Below are 15,303 nucleotides of genomic sequence, written 5' to 3' on the forward strand. Positions count from 1 at the left end.
GAAAGTTAATTTAAATTATGGACAAAAATTTCAACCTTTATATTATATAAAACATTCTGCAAACCTAGTATTTAGCGCCGATAAATTTTTTCTGCATATGATATCTTCGTCATATTTAGTGATAATTCTTTTCCCGATTTCATATTTTTCCGATATACACATATATAGTAATTTTACATTTCGCGCGGCGAACAATGTAATAAAACAGATATCGTGCATGCAATTTGTTCCGCTGTTACATGACTGAAATCATTTATCAGTTTAATAACCGCTTAATCCCGCCGTCAATCTGCCTTGACCGATAAATCAACCCTACAAATTTTTGTAAGAAAAAACACAAATCTAGTAATTTTACATTTCGCGCGCGAACAATGTAATAAAACAGATATCATCCATGCAATTTTGTTCCGCTGTTACATGACTGCAAATCATTTATCAGTTTAATAAACGCTTAATCCCGCCGTCAATCTGCCCTGACCGATAAATCAACACTACAACTTTTTCTAAGAAAAATACACAAATCTAGTAATTTTACATTTTGCGCGCGAACAATGTAATAAAACAGATATCATCTATGCAATTTTATTCCACTGTTACATGACTGCAAATCGTTTAATAACCACTTAATCCCGCCGTCAATGTGTCCTGACCGATAAACCAACCCTACAAATTTTTTTAAGAAAAATACCTAAAATAATTCATTGTCACTACCATCCCAAAACCATGTTTACCCTCGTCCAAAAAATTTGCTGCAGCAGCATTAAAATTTGAATAAAACCTCACAAAGATGGCAAATTTGAGAAAATTATTAGTCCAAACTCATGACTCGGACGAGTTAGGAGTGAGCCAAGCGACGGTTCTGGAAACGATTCGTAAGAACCGCGTCATTCATTACGAGTCATTCATTATATATAACTCGGTGCACTCTGTAAGTAAAGCCTATTGCTCTCGTTTATATACACATAGCTATATATAATTAGGGCATAACGCTGTCGCCTCACAAACCCTAATCAAATCTTCAATCTGTAGTTACAAAGGTACGATTTTTATCATTCTTTACGTGTGTTTACACATAATCACACACACATATATGTATGTATCTATGTGCATCTATCAATATTTGTGTATGATGTTGAATTGATCGTTAAAAAGATTGCATTTTGATTGAATTGATGTGTGATTTGTTTGAATTTTGTTATGTGAATGATGCAGATCTGTTGAATCTTTGAATTTGGGTTGATTTGTTGATTTGGGTCTTGATTGTTGTGATTGATTTGCATTTGAGAAGTGAGATTGAGGCTTGGTTTGTGATTGGAGACTAGGGTTTTGTGGAAATGGAGCCAGAAGTGGTTCGAGTGGAGAGGAGAGGGAGGAAAAGGAAGAGAAGGGACGGGGAGAATGCGGTGGATGGGGGAATGAGGGAGACGAGGTCGAAGGCGTTGGTGGGGTCGTATTTGAATAAGGAGTTTGAGGGGGACATATATCTTGGGAAGGTGGTTAATTATCAGAGAGGGTTGTATAGGGTTGAGTATGAGGATGGCGATTCCGAGGATTTGGATAGTAAGGAGTTGAGGCCTTGTTTGATAGTGAACGAGGATTCGGATGAAGGATTGGTTGTGAGGAAGAAGGCATTGGATGATATGATTTTGAGGAAGTATGAGGATATGGAGAGGGAGAAGAAAGAGAGGGAGGCGAGGAATATGATGATTGTTGATGCTGTTGGGAATGGGAATAATGGTGTTTTAGCTAGTCGTGATTGCTCGACTGATTCTGGAGAGGATACCATTGATGGGGACTTGGGAATTGAGGTGGAAGCTTCTGTTGTACCACCACCAGAATTGCCTCCATCGACAGGGAATATAGGTGTTCCAGATGAGTGTGTTGCTGATCTTCTCTCCGTTTACAGTTATTTACGTTCATTTAGTTGTGCACTGTTTTTGAGTCCTTTTGGTCTGGATGACTTTGTGGGCTCGCTAAACTGTTCTTTCCAAAACACGTTGCTGGATGCTATTCATGTTGCTCTGATGCGTGTTATTCATCGGCATTTTGAAGCACTCTCATCGGATGGTTCAGAGCTTGCATCAAAATGCCTAAGGTACTAAAGCAAACTTTGTACCTTGTTTCATTTGGATTCTATGCAACTGAGTGGGTATTATAGGTGGAGAGTTCTAGTTGGTTGTTCTCAAGCGTTTTTTTTCCTCACTAAACTTTTTTATTAAAGAATAGAAAGCAGCACCATCTTCTATGTCTTTGTTTTTTTGTCTCGCAATCCATTGTGGTTTTAGTGATTTATATGTCAAAATAACCTGCTTAATCTTCCCGCAGGTCAATGGACTGGAGTTTGATTGATACATTGACGTGGCCCGTTTTTACAGTTCAATATATGATGATGATGGGGTATACTGAAGGACTTGAATGGAAAAGCTTTTACATTGATGCTCTGCAGAGAGATTATTACAGTCTATCAGTTAGGAAAAAATTAATGATTTTGCAAATATTGTGTGATGATGCTTTAGATTCTTCAGAGCTAAGAGCAGAAATTGACATGGTAGAAGAAGCTGAGTTTAAAGATGAAGTGGATCATGATAGGGTTGTGAATGATACTCCTCAAATTGGACCGATACGAGTCCATCCTAGATACTCTAAGACTTCTGCCTTTAAGGGCCTAGAAGCCACTGCAGTTATTGAGGGAAGTATTGCGACAAAGGCGTCTATCAACACTAGTTCTTTAGGTTATATGAATACCAGACTGAATACCGGTGTTGCTGATGTAGATCAGGATGCCAACAGTGATGAGTGTCGCCTTTGTGGCATGGAGGGGACTTTGCTTTGTTGTGATGGTTGTCCATCAGCTTACCATTCGAGATGTATTGGTGTAATGAAAATGTTCATACCAGAAGGGGACTGGTACTGTCCTGAGTGTACAATTAACAAAACCAGTCCTACAATTACAAGGGAAACATCTCTGAAAGGCGCCGTCTTTTTTGGTGTTGATCCATATGAGCAAGTCTTTATGGGTACTTGTGATCATTTGTTGGTGTATGTTCAGCTACTCATATATGTTTACACACACACACATGTATATTGTTTTTTCTTCTGTTTACTTGAAATTTTGTCTGAAGTTGGTCTGGCTAAAAGTTGTCTATAATTTGCTTCACTGTTATTTTTCAATACCTTACTAAATTATCTGTCTGGGCCTTTAACAACTTTGTGCTACAGGATCAGAGGATCAAGGAACACTGAGCCATGTGTAAGATACTACCATAAGGAGGATATTTCAGTAGTCTTGAAAGTACTTGGTTCGGCTGCACAGCATCATGATATGTACTCAGGATTATGTGAAAAGATTATGCGGTATTGGGACATTGCTGTAGTTGAAGGTGGTACAAGTTCAGCGAGAATTGATGATGGTGCTTTTTCTACCGAAGAGCTCTCTCTTTTCGATAACAACGGTTATGTGGTCTCTAAGTTGCCTGTTAGTAGAAACACTGAAAGTTGTGTTGCTGTGAGTAGTTCTGAAAACAGAGCAGGCTTACTCCTTGAAAAAACTACTAAAAATGTAGCTGAAGCATGCTTCTACACTGGTGCCTCTTTTAAACCTCAGTCATATCTGAATCACTATGCCCATGGTGATTTCGCTGCGGCTGCTGCTACCAATCTATCCATTCTGTCATCTGTGGAAAATCACGTTGCCGTGTCAAATACTACAACTAATCACAGAAAGCTTATGTCTGCCAATATATCACTTCAGACGAAAGCCTTTTCATCAGCAACCATTCGTTTTTTTTGGCCCGATATTGAAAAGAAGCTGATGGAAGTTCCCAGGGAACGGTGTGGCTGGTGTCTTTCTTGCCAAGCAACTTGCCATAGCAAGAGAGGATGCTTATTAAATGCAGCTGCCTCAAATGCTATTAAAGGTACCATGAAAATACTTGCCGCCATTCGTCCAGTAAAGCATGGTGAGGGAAGTCTCCATAGCATTGCGACATACTTGCTATTCATGGAGGAGAGCTTGCGTGGTTTAATGGTCGGCCCTTTCAAAACTTCAGCTCATAGGTTAAAGTGGTGTAAACAAGCTGAACAGGCTTCAACTTGCAGTGATCTGAAGAGTCTTTTGCTTGAAGTAAGTAGGTTTCATTTTTACTTCATTTTATTTATTTAGCAGTTAGTTATGTTTATTGATTTAGCATCACTTCATGTTGAATGGTGTGCTGTTGAAAGCCCTGCACACATCCATGTTAGTTTCATACTTCCATTACAGTACATAAGAACCTATTACTTTTGAATGTGTATATGTGATTAGTAACCACAATTTCGGTTTCTGTTGGGTCAGCTGATTTTGGTCTCCATTTTTGGTGAGCCCGAGTCTGACCTGAAAATGTAATGGGTTTAAGCACTTAACCCAGACGCGCAAATCCCAAAATGCCCACTTTTGAACCTTTTTTTCCCAGTCTACCTGCAATTTTTCATAACAGTCCTATTTTTATAATTAGACTTTTCGACTATTAATATTAGTGTACATATGATATTTTACTACTTTTACTCGGTTGTAACAATAAATTTGCTAGTCTATACTACAGTGCATAGTAAAATTTGAATAGTCTTAATATATTTTACAATTTACTACTACATGTCGTCCTGATTTGACTATATAATATATTATCATAAGTTACAAATTGTAATTTAAATGAAAGGATCGAAATTTATATTATGTAAGATATATGATACAAATTAATTTAATATTCAGATTATAGTAAACCTTATAAAGCATAATATAAAATTTTTTAATATATTATCTTAAATTGGCAAGTCTAGTTCTGTAAGTACTTGCTAGTTAATCTTATTTTTTGTTACAGTTGATAGGACCAGGGTAAAATGGGGATTTATTAAGTCTTTTATCTTGTTTTCTGTAGTGGTTCACTGTATTTACTACACAGATGTGTAGAACCCCAAAGAGTAATTTATGTTACTTAAGTTCTTAATTAACTTGCAAGCTGGAAGATGTATACGATAGTTGCTATGAGGATGAATTGATGAGGTTCTTGAGCAAAGAAGAATTTGCATATGGATGTATTTCTGAGTTGCATAAAATTATATGAGAAAAGCTAGCATAGTTTAGAGTGTAGAGGTGAAGCGGTGTAGAGTATAGAGGTCAAGTACAAGGAGCTGGATTGATGGAACAGCAGGTTGAAGAATTTAATGTTATTATCTCTGACTTAGATACCAGTTAATGTATATAATCGAATTAAATGTCTTTTAGCGCCCAATTTTTTTGTGCAACACCGCAACTTGATGCTTGTAGTTGTCAATTTCATGCACTCATGCTTGTTCTGTGCAGTTGCCTGCATCTGTTTCCTGCTGTTTAAAACTTTTTGTTTATGCTTGCAGCTTGAGGAAAATATACCTCATGTTGCTCTTTTTGGGGACTGGATCAAGATTGCTGATGGTTCGCCAGTTGAACCATCAGCAAATCATAGTACAACTGCTGCAGGATCAAGTCAGAAGCGTGGTCCTGGTCGGCGTGGTAGAAAACCATCTGCTATGCCTGAATTTGTAGCTGATGATGACAAGGATATATCTGATGCCTTTGTGTGGTGGTGTGGAGGTATGCTATCCAAGGCTGTGTTTCAGAAAGGGATTTTACCGCACATTGTGGTAAAAAATTCAGCTCGTCAAGGTAAGATACCATCTCTTGGTCTATTATGTCGTATACATTCCATTAAAATGATAATTGAGAGTAGTATGGAAAAGGTAGTATTCTCAGCATTCTCTTCTTTGCCAATCAGGTGGTTCTAAAAAGATATCGGGTATTTATTATGCTGATGGTGCTGAGGTTCCTAAAAGAAGCAGAAGGGCTATCTGGAGAGCTGCTGTTGAAATGAGTAGGAACCCATCTCAACTTGCTGCACAGGTTTGTGGACTTTCTGCTATATGAAAAACTTAAGTTTATCATATTCTTATTAGACCATATGCTTGTCTTTTGGTAGGATGCTCATTTAAAAAAAGCTTGTAACTATTTAGGTGTTTCTTCATTACTAACTAGTAAGTTCTCGTTTCAGATCAGGTATTTAGACATTCATGTGAGATGGGGTGACCTTGTTCGTCCGGAACTGAGTTCCCTAGATGGAAAAGGTGGCGATACAGATGCAAACGTGTTTAGGAATGCCTCTATATGTGATAAACAGGTTCTGGAAAGTAAAATTAGTTATGCTGTTGCTTTTGGGAATCAAAAGCACCTTCCTTCTCGTATCATGAAGAAAGTATCTGCAGTAGAAAAAATTGAAGGTGGAGAAGAAAAATACTGGTTTCTGGAAACCCGTGTACCATTGTATATGATCAAAGAATATGAAGAGAAAATGGTGAAATTATCTCCATCTCCACCCAGGAAGCCTACAAATGTATTGTCGACATTGCAAAGACAACAGTTGAAGGTTTCACGCAAAAATATTTTCTCTTATCTGGTGCGGAGGAGGGATAATTTGGATTGTTGTCGTTGTGCTGCTTGTCAGCTTGATGTGTTGCTTCGGTAAGCAATTTTGAACAACTTGGTAAAAATTACTTGAGCTCTTACTTCTGTTCATGGAGCCTTATTCATTATTATTTTTCTGTTTCCAGGACTGCTGTCAAGTGCAGTACATGTGAAGGTTTGTTGATGATTCTAATATATCCTTACAAATGTTTCTTTTTGTGAAATTATCTGAAATTTTGCCATGGCTGAGAATATCTTTAAATATATATTACCAATATGTTAAAATATACTTTTGGTCTCACTTTTTTTCCTGCAAAACATAGATGATTAATAACTGAGAATTAATAACAATTTATTGTTATGAAGATGGTCATTACTAGAATATTATCTGCGGATCAGGTATGTTAGACCTGTATCGGTTCTTTTAAAATAATCCGGCCTCGCTGTTTTAGCTTTTAACATCAATACAATGGGTGAAAATCAAAACACAACTCATCTACTGAAGATTTAGCTTCAGTGTCTTTTTTAATTTAGGGTAGATTGTGCCTTTTAGTGATAAATGAGTTGACGATAATTGCAACATTACAATGGTCGGTATTAATTTTGATTCAAGAATTAAATGGAATCTTTAAATATTAATACTATTATCCCATCCTTTTAACTTATTTTTACGAATGTTTTCCTCTTTCCTTTTCCTTTCTACGAACTAATGTTTTTTAAACATTGTCTAGCTACTGATGTGTAAGTTAAATGTTTTTTTTTGTTTTGTTTCAGGCTATTGTCATTTTCAGTGTACAGCTGCTTTACCAGTGGACGGGAAAGGGGAAGCTGAATTTGCAATAACCTGCAGAAGTTGTAATAAAACTGAAGCTACTTTGCATGGTGAGAAGTACAATGTGGCACCTGCAAACCCCATGATTTCACAAGGACAAAAGCCACTGAGCACACCAACAGCTGTTACTTGTGAGAAGCAAAATGGCTGTAATCAGCCTTTAGTATTAAATGGAGGTGTAAGACGTTCAGTAGAGAGGAAACCGAGACCTGCTCTAGCCTCTGAACTCCAGGAGTACGAACAGGAGGTCAAAAGTGCCAGCAAGTCCAAGCCGAAAAATAAAAGCAAAGCATGTTCTTTGGGTCTTATATGGAGTAAGAAGGATGAAGATGGGACTGCTTTCAGATCAAAAAATGTTCTCTTGAAGGGGAATTCATATGTGTCAGATGTTGAATGTGACCTCTGCAGGAACCCATATAATCCAGATCTTATGTATATTTTCTGTGAGACTTGCACAAGTAAGTATCTATAAATTGCTGATCATAAATATATATATATATATATATATATATATATATATATATATATATATATATATATATATATTGAATGTTTTACCTACTCCTTGGTGTTAACAAATTTTATTGCTCGTGTCCAGAATGGTATCATGCTGACGCAGTGGAGCTGGAGGAGTCAAAATTATTTAAATTGATTGGATTTAAGTGTTGCAAGTGCCGTCGGATAAAGTCACCTCTCTGCCCCTACACTAGTGCAGAACGCAGAATTGAATTAGAAGGTAAGAAACCTAATAAAAGAACTCGAAAGCAAGCACGTCAAGGAACAAGCTTGCTTCCTGAAACCAGTTCTGAACAGCTTGCACGAGGAGAAACTGCTTCTCATGTTTTACCTATAACAAAAGAATTGGTAAGCATTAAGGGGGATAATCCACTCACATTCTCTCTATCAAGGGCGGAGCATGATACTCACAGTACTTCTGGAGTAGCTTTAGAACAGAAACCTACTCTTGCTGGTTCTGCACCTCAAAAACTCCCAGTGAGGAGGCATATGAAGCGGGAAGATGAGTCGTGTGAAGCGGTCAATAATGTATCTGTTGATTCATTTACACCCATCGGAGGAAATACATTTCTTCCCAAAGATGAATCACCTCCATGTTTAGAATGGGATCTTCCAAAAAATATAGAAAACGATTATGTGTTCAGCACCGAAGGTCTTAATTACGAAGAAATAGAGTATGAACCACAAACCTACTTCTCATTTAATGAATTGCTGGCAAATGATGACGGTGCCCAGTTGGAAGGGGTTGATCCATCTGGGAACTTAATTGAGACCATTGACCAGTTGGATGGGGTTGACCCATCAGGGAATATAATTGAGAATATAGATGATGATATGCTTCCAGCAGAAGGTAGTCTCGAGCGATACGGAATGATGGTGGATCAGCAAGAAACTATTAATTCTTTTGAATCTTCTTATCAGGTTGTGCCGTGTCACATATGCTCTTATACCGACCCTATTCCTGATTGTTGTTGCCATACATGTGGTGTCTGGATGCATAGATATTGCACTGGATGGGTTGAGGATATTGGGGCCTGGAGGTGTTGCAACTGCCATGGTTGGCAGTAGCTAATGTTACTGAACCAGTTTTAAAAATAGTTAGCCAATTGTAGAGATAGGGAATCATTGCATGTGACTATACAAGAAAGAGGATTTGGAATTCTGAAGGTAGGTGCTGTTTTATTAAGTCCGAGATAGATTATGAACTGTTGTGTAATTGTGCTGGAGGGGAGATGGGCCAGATGGCACTCATCTGTGAAACTCCAGAGCTGAAACAATATTGTGTAGGTAAAACATTGCCGTGGAAGGTGGTGAGTTAGTTTTAGACTATCTTATTATTTACATTAAGGTTTGGTCTTTATTTGACCTGTTTAGACTCGGAGATTTTCTTTTTTACCTTTGGGATGATAATAGTATTTGAAAGACTTGCAAATTGTTGTTATTATTGGCAATGGTTTTTAGGAGTTTCAAAATTTACTTTGATCATTGGATGGATAAGCTGGGTTTTTGTTGCTCATCTATGTGTAATGCCGGTATATATTGGAAGATGTTTTCTTGCAATTTTGTTTTTTTTAATGGTAATGCTCAATCGCAGTGGTTGAGAACTTGTTTAGTCTTGTTCTCTTGATTGCAGAATTGCTATTGCACTGCAATTTTAGTTCAAGTAGAAGAAGGATAAGCTGAAAGAAAAGAAGCAGAAGATCAAGATGTTGAAGGTTCTTCCCTCTGAGAAAAAGGATCTTTTGGGATATATGTTTAGAAAAAGATCATTTGGAGCACTAATTTCTTTTGATGTCTTAGGACATCAATGTAGGAAATTGCAGGACTTGCTCTAAAAATGTCCAACAATACTCTCTATAACCTTCTTTATTTTATATTTTATTAATATATAAATTAAAAAAAAATGGAGAAGTATTAGATGAGGAGGGAATGAAGTTTTGACTTCTAAAGAGTAAAGAGGCATGTCACGCATACTAAAAGAAAAGAGAGAGAAAACTCTTAGATTTATATTTAAAAAAAATCTCAAATCTCTTTGGTTTCTAATTATAAACTCGTGCTTGGCAAAAAAAAAAAAAAAAAAATTATGAACTCGTGTAAAGAGCTTAGATGCGCTTAGTCAGGTACTCACTCGATAAAAATATGAAGGTCTGTAATTTTTGTTTTAATTCATTTAAGTAGGGTTCGGAAAAATGGGTTTGCATCTCACATGATATTATTAATCTAAATCCAAACTTCATTTATTTGGAAAAGTTGAGTGCATTTTGAATCAAATCCTTTGTTTTTGCCATTTAAAGCAAACCTCAGTTTATTGTTGTGGATTGTGTACTTGTATGAAATGGTGCTGGAATTTTAAAGAACAAAGTCCTCATTTCATCATCTTCAACATTTTAGCAAGATACTAAAAAATTTTATAAGTTGAGTCTAAAAATGTGGATATCAATGTCAACTGCTTAATTTTTCTACCACTGTCTGTTTTTGTTTATTTTTTAAACAAACGAATGTATTACCCTCAGCATTTTTCTTCCTTTTTACTTCTCATAAGATATGATCAAACATCAAAATGATAAAGTAAATTTTACAAACTTACAATTTTTGAAGGTATAACAATGAAAATATTGTACTCCAAGCAAGCCAAATAACCTAAAAAAAATGCACGTTTTTATTTTTTGTCAATAAAAGATTATCTAACATGTCTTAAAGGATAAGTATTGACCTTCAATTATTCTTAAGAAGGTAGGAATTTTGCGAGCCAATAAATATTGATCTTTGGGGGATTAGGGTCTCGAAAAGTTAAAAACAAAAAATGGCGACTGAAGGCCATTTTGCAGGCAGACGAAACAAGGGCATCACTCCCATAGATTATAAATTACCGATAAATAAACACAACTAGAAGAAAGTGGCTTGCACAAAAATTTGCTCTAGCAAATTAAAAAGTTTGCATTAAGACTGCATCATTCATTAACCAAAATAAATTACCGAGAATGAAAGGCAGGCATCCACAAATGAACAGCACTAAAGAATTCCTGATGATCATGCACTTCCACAGTGCGCAAGATTAGCTGACAAATTGAATACTACAATTCTCATGGTACAGACAGAACTAAACAAAAAGAAATCAGACTAATTTATTAGTATTCCATTAAACTCAAGTTCTTGTTTGAATGAAAACTAAAATATGTCCATTATTGATGTACACAGAAAACACAAAAACCATGAGAGAGCATCCTTGTCTCTAGTTTAACATCTCTATTTGTTGGTTGATGCCAGCTCTTCCTTCTTCTGCTGCAATCTAACAGACGAGCCCTGCATATCAGACATGCAAACAAGTATTAAATTTAATTAGTCCAGAAAACTTGGTTCTTTTTCATTGCACTGTCTCTTCTCTAGTTCTATTATTGTTTGGATATTAAAGTAACAAAAGAGAAAGAAGCTTCAGATATATACTTTGTAAAACACAAGTAATCTGGCATGTGTTAAACATATCATTTAAAAGCTGACCAGTTTTAAACAGGCATGCATTCAACCAATTATACGTTCAAAATTTGAATAGTTTGTTTCAAATAGGCATGTTGTTATATTGGGAACTTCTATCATCTGTTCAACACTGACCAAATCAATTTCTTGACATATTTGGGAAAAGCCAAATGTGTAAAGAGACTGCCTTGTAGGCATCACTTTCTTCATGATTTGGATCCTTATGCTTGTTTTAAGGTCATCTGATTCTACTTTTCACACTAGTAAACTTATAGCTTAGGCAATCCATCCTTCCCCGAAGTGGCAAGGGAGGAGGTCTAGCAGCATATACTTTGTGCAGGCACAGTTGTAGCAGAAAAGAGACTAGGATACTAATTATAAAGGTTTGACATATATAGGTCCAATTAATATCTTAATAATATCATTTATACTGGTTAATTATCATCCTGGGGATATGTAAAATGTTGACTGAACATTACTAGGGACAAGTTCTAACAAATAACTGTCACAAGCCTTCTGAATATTGTGGTGAAAGTGAAAGAACTCAACATATCCATCGACTATCTCATACAACACTCAAAAATCATACAAGGAAGACTATTATGATATTATTACACTGTGTAATCTACGAAATTATACATTGTTATTAAATGTGTTAAATATGAACTTTAAGAAGAGTTCAGGTATCTAATTAAATAATTCTCTTGCTACTTGTAAATTCCTTCCATTTTTATACTTAACCAAGATAACCCCTTGATTTATGAGCATTATGATTAATGTTATCTCTTTCACATTGGAGTGTAGGAATCCTTTTAATTTTCCTATTGGTAAATAATCTGTGATATCTTCCAATTCAAACAAATTTTTTGTGTCCCTGTCAATTGCTTGTGATAAGTCTCCTCCCGTTGCCTTCCAGCATCGATTACCACCCCCCCCCCCCCCCCCCCCCCTCTCTTCCTCTGCCTCATTGCTTTAATATTTCTAGAGGGACCCATGTCCCTCTACACAACATGATATATAATCAATATAATCAGCCTTAGCACATGCTCCCAGAAGTCCAACTATTTCCTTCATTTCTTTTTCTAGTCTTCCACTCAATCCAATTTATAGATTCCATTGCCCAGTCCTTTGGCTGTTGTGGCCACCACACTCAAACCTGCACTTGAGAATTTTTCAGGCATTTCTCCACTACATTCTCCATAGCTTATGTCACCTCTTGAGTAGTTGAATTACTGATGGCTATCTTTATTTAATCTGGCTGCGAAGTTGACTACACAAATTTGTTGTGTTCCATTGTAATTCAGCTAATTAAGAATGTAGGATCTTGCTCATCATAGCTAGCAGCATTCCTGTGGCTGCCAGATTAGTTAAAGAAATTTTCAAAGACAGTAAAGCTATTCCATCTGGAGGACTTGTAGCTGCTAAGTCAAACATAGGCGTGGCGAAAGCATAATTGTGTTGGTCGATGTTAAAAGTAAGCTGTTTCAATTGTTTCTCTGCACAAAAAATCTTTTTATCCATCTCAATACTGTCTGCTACAGAGTCCATTATCGCATAAAGCTTAGCAAACACAACTGACAACCCCATCAAAGGAAGTGTCTTGATAAGTACTTAAAGGAGAGATTTCTCCAGGATTATTACAGGAATAATTATTGGTACCTCTTCAAAAGTCTAACTGCTCTACATTACTACCACTTTGTTGAAAGTTTGAAAAAGATAAAGAAACTATTGTGTTTTTGGAATATTCATAGTAGCCGCCGTTACACTTCTTATGCAATTTGTTTTTGTTGAAACAGAACAATAGGAACACAAGAGCGTTGAAGATTGAAGAGTTTTCTGCTGTTATGAACAAGAAGAGAAATTTATTCTACAAACTCTTAAATATTATGAAACAGAAGAAATTGATCCTATAAAATACGGCGATAATGAAACAAGAAAGAAAGCTTCTGAGGATGTCCAAAGTCAGACGTATCCAGTGTTGAGAAATGGAAGACATTTGTTCTTAATTACAGCTTGTGTTAGACCTTAAACATAGGCTGGTAAACCAAATCAAAGCGAGCATATCTTACCTTTACTCATAAAACTAACTAGTAATTTATTAAAGATTTTGCATAACGAGTTTTAGTTAAAATACAACATTTTTTTTGTCCATAGACAGCTCAATCTGTTCAAGAAAAAAGATAATCTCGACTCTGTTATCGACACACTAACAGAACATCCTGACAAATTAAATCTACTGATTTGGCTTATATTTTGAAAGCTCGTTTATCAGAAACTCAACCGCGCTGCAAACGCCTTTGTAACCAGAGCTTAAAACTAGTAAACAACTAATATCTAAAGCTTAAACATGTCAAACAAAAGAAAGAACATATAAATTAATTAGCAAATTACAACATCTGAAACATATTAGGACAAGAAACAAAAGGAGAAAATACATAATAATGATTTAGAGATGTGTAAGAGCAAACAACAACGTAACATGTGATAACTTAAATCAGGTTAGATCTAGGGGTTTTAAGGTGAAACAATATATATAGACGGTGTATATTAAAGGTAAAATCAGATATATTTGAGAGAGAGAGAGAGAGAGAGAGCATACTGATTTGCCGAAGAGGAGCTGGAAAACAACGACGGAACCGACGACGGCGCCGGCGATGGCAGGAGGGCCGGTGAGGAGACTCCATTTCCTGTATATCATTTTCTTTTTCGCAAATCTCAATTATTTCGCTTTCTTTTTGGATGGGGCAACACAAACGATATTCATATATAGCTGGATCATATGGAACATTTTTATACATATCCCTTTGCGATTCAAAGTAAATATAATTATATATAAAATTAATACATGATATAGTATTTATTAAATTAATTTAAAATTTATATTATTAAAATTATATAAAAATTAACGGGCACTATCTAGTCAAATAATTACGCTCTCCATTACTTCACGGATATATTATGGAAGGTAGATAAATAGACGCACTAATTATATAAATTAGACTATAAATAAATAAATATACTTAATTTTAAAATTTAATAATTTTTAATAACAATATTAATAATGATCTATATGTATTTTGTGATATTTGTGATCACAAAAACTATTTATTATTGAAATAATTGATCTCAAATAGGAACGCGTATTACAAAATCGCTAATTCAAACCCCAACAAATTATTTGATGTTCAGATTTCTATTAGGCAGCTCATCCAAGAACTTAGGGGCTGTTTGGTTCGTTTCGGGGAAACGGAATAGAATGGAGAAAAGGAAACGTGCAGAAAAGAAAGGAAAAGAATGATCCTGAATTGTTTTATCTATTTGGTTTTGATGTAGAAACGGAATGAAAAATTATATGACAAATTTTAAATCCAATTTTTTATGATATTATATAATTATAAAAGAGTCAAATATATTATGTTGATAACAATATAATTTATTTGTATTTTTAAAATTTTATATATTTTTTATTTAATAATTTTTAATAATAAAATATAAAAATTTATATTATATTTCAAATTTGCAACAACTATATTTATTTTTTAATGTTCAGAAATATTTAACATATTATTTTCATTTTATTAAAGATTTCATACATAAATTAAATGAAAAGTAAAAAAATAAAGAAAGAGAAAGCAAGTATCTCGTATTCTCGTGCGGAGTGGGAAATGGATAAGGAGTGATATTAGGTAAATCCAAAATTGAAAAAAATGAAAGGGAATGACATTTTTAATGAAACAAACATTTGCAAAGGAAATCACATTAGTTGTTTCTCTTTTCCTTTCTCAATCACCCCAAACCAAACGGCCCTTAAGAGCATCTCGAGCAGTGTCTTAGTGTATTCCTTATAAATATTATAAAATATTGAATCCTAGTGATTTAGGACAAAATTTTGTATTTCAACTCCAACAATGATCATTATAATTCATTCCTTATTATAATAATAATAATATAAATTTGGAAAGAGATTGATAAAAGATGGAAGGAAGAGAGAGAAAATAAGTTACAATAAGAG

The 15,303-nt window shown here is 35.2% G+C and overlaps 1 protein-coding gene and 1 long non-coding RNA gene across 2 annotated transcripts; one reads left to right on the top strand and one right to left on the bottom strand.

The window, feature by feature from the left end:
- Positions 1–736: 736 nt before the first annotated feature.
- On the top strand, positions 737–9,331 carry LOC108209119 (DDT domain-containing protein PTM). Its single transcript, XM_017379867.2, has 10 exons — positions 737–1,037; positions 1,213–2,095; positions 2,326–3,039; positions 3,220–4,123; positions 5,389–5,677; positions 5,787–5,911; positions 6,060–6,526; positions 6,616–6,644; positions 7,244–7,759; positions 7,900–9,331. The coding sequence occupies exons 2-10, from the start codon at positions 1,335–1,337 to the stop codon at positions 8,883–8,885; spliced, it is 4,791 nt and encodes a 1,596-aa protein (XP_017235356.1). The 5' UTR covers positions 737–1,037; positions 1,213–1,334; the 3' UTR covers positions 8,886–9,331.
- A 1,412-nt stretch (positions 9,332–10,743) lies between these two features.
- Positions 10,744–14,059, bottom strand: LOC108206286 (uncharacterized). Its single transcript, XR_001804085.2, has 2 exons — positions 13,891–14,059; positions 10,744–11,120 (listed from the first exon to the last, which is right to left on the bottom strand). It is a non-coding gene; the product is annotated as an uncharacterized LOC108206286 (long non-coding RNA).
- Positions 14,060–15,303: the final 1,244 nt, after the last annotated feature.

Source organism: Daucus carota, chromosome 2, assembly GCF_001625215.2.
Source record: "Daucus carota subsp. sativus chromosome 2, DH1 v3.0, whole genome shotgun sequence".
In the NCBI taxonomy this organism is placed as follows: Eukaryota; Viridiplantae; Streptophyta; class Magnoliopsida; order Apiales; family Apiaceae; genus Daucus; species Daucus carota.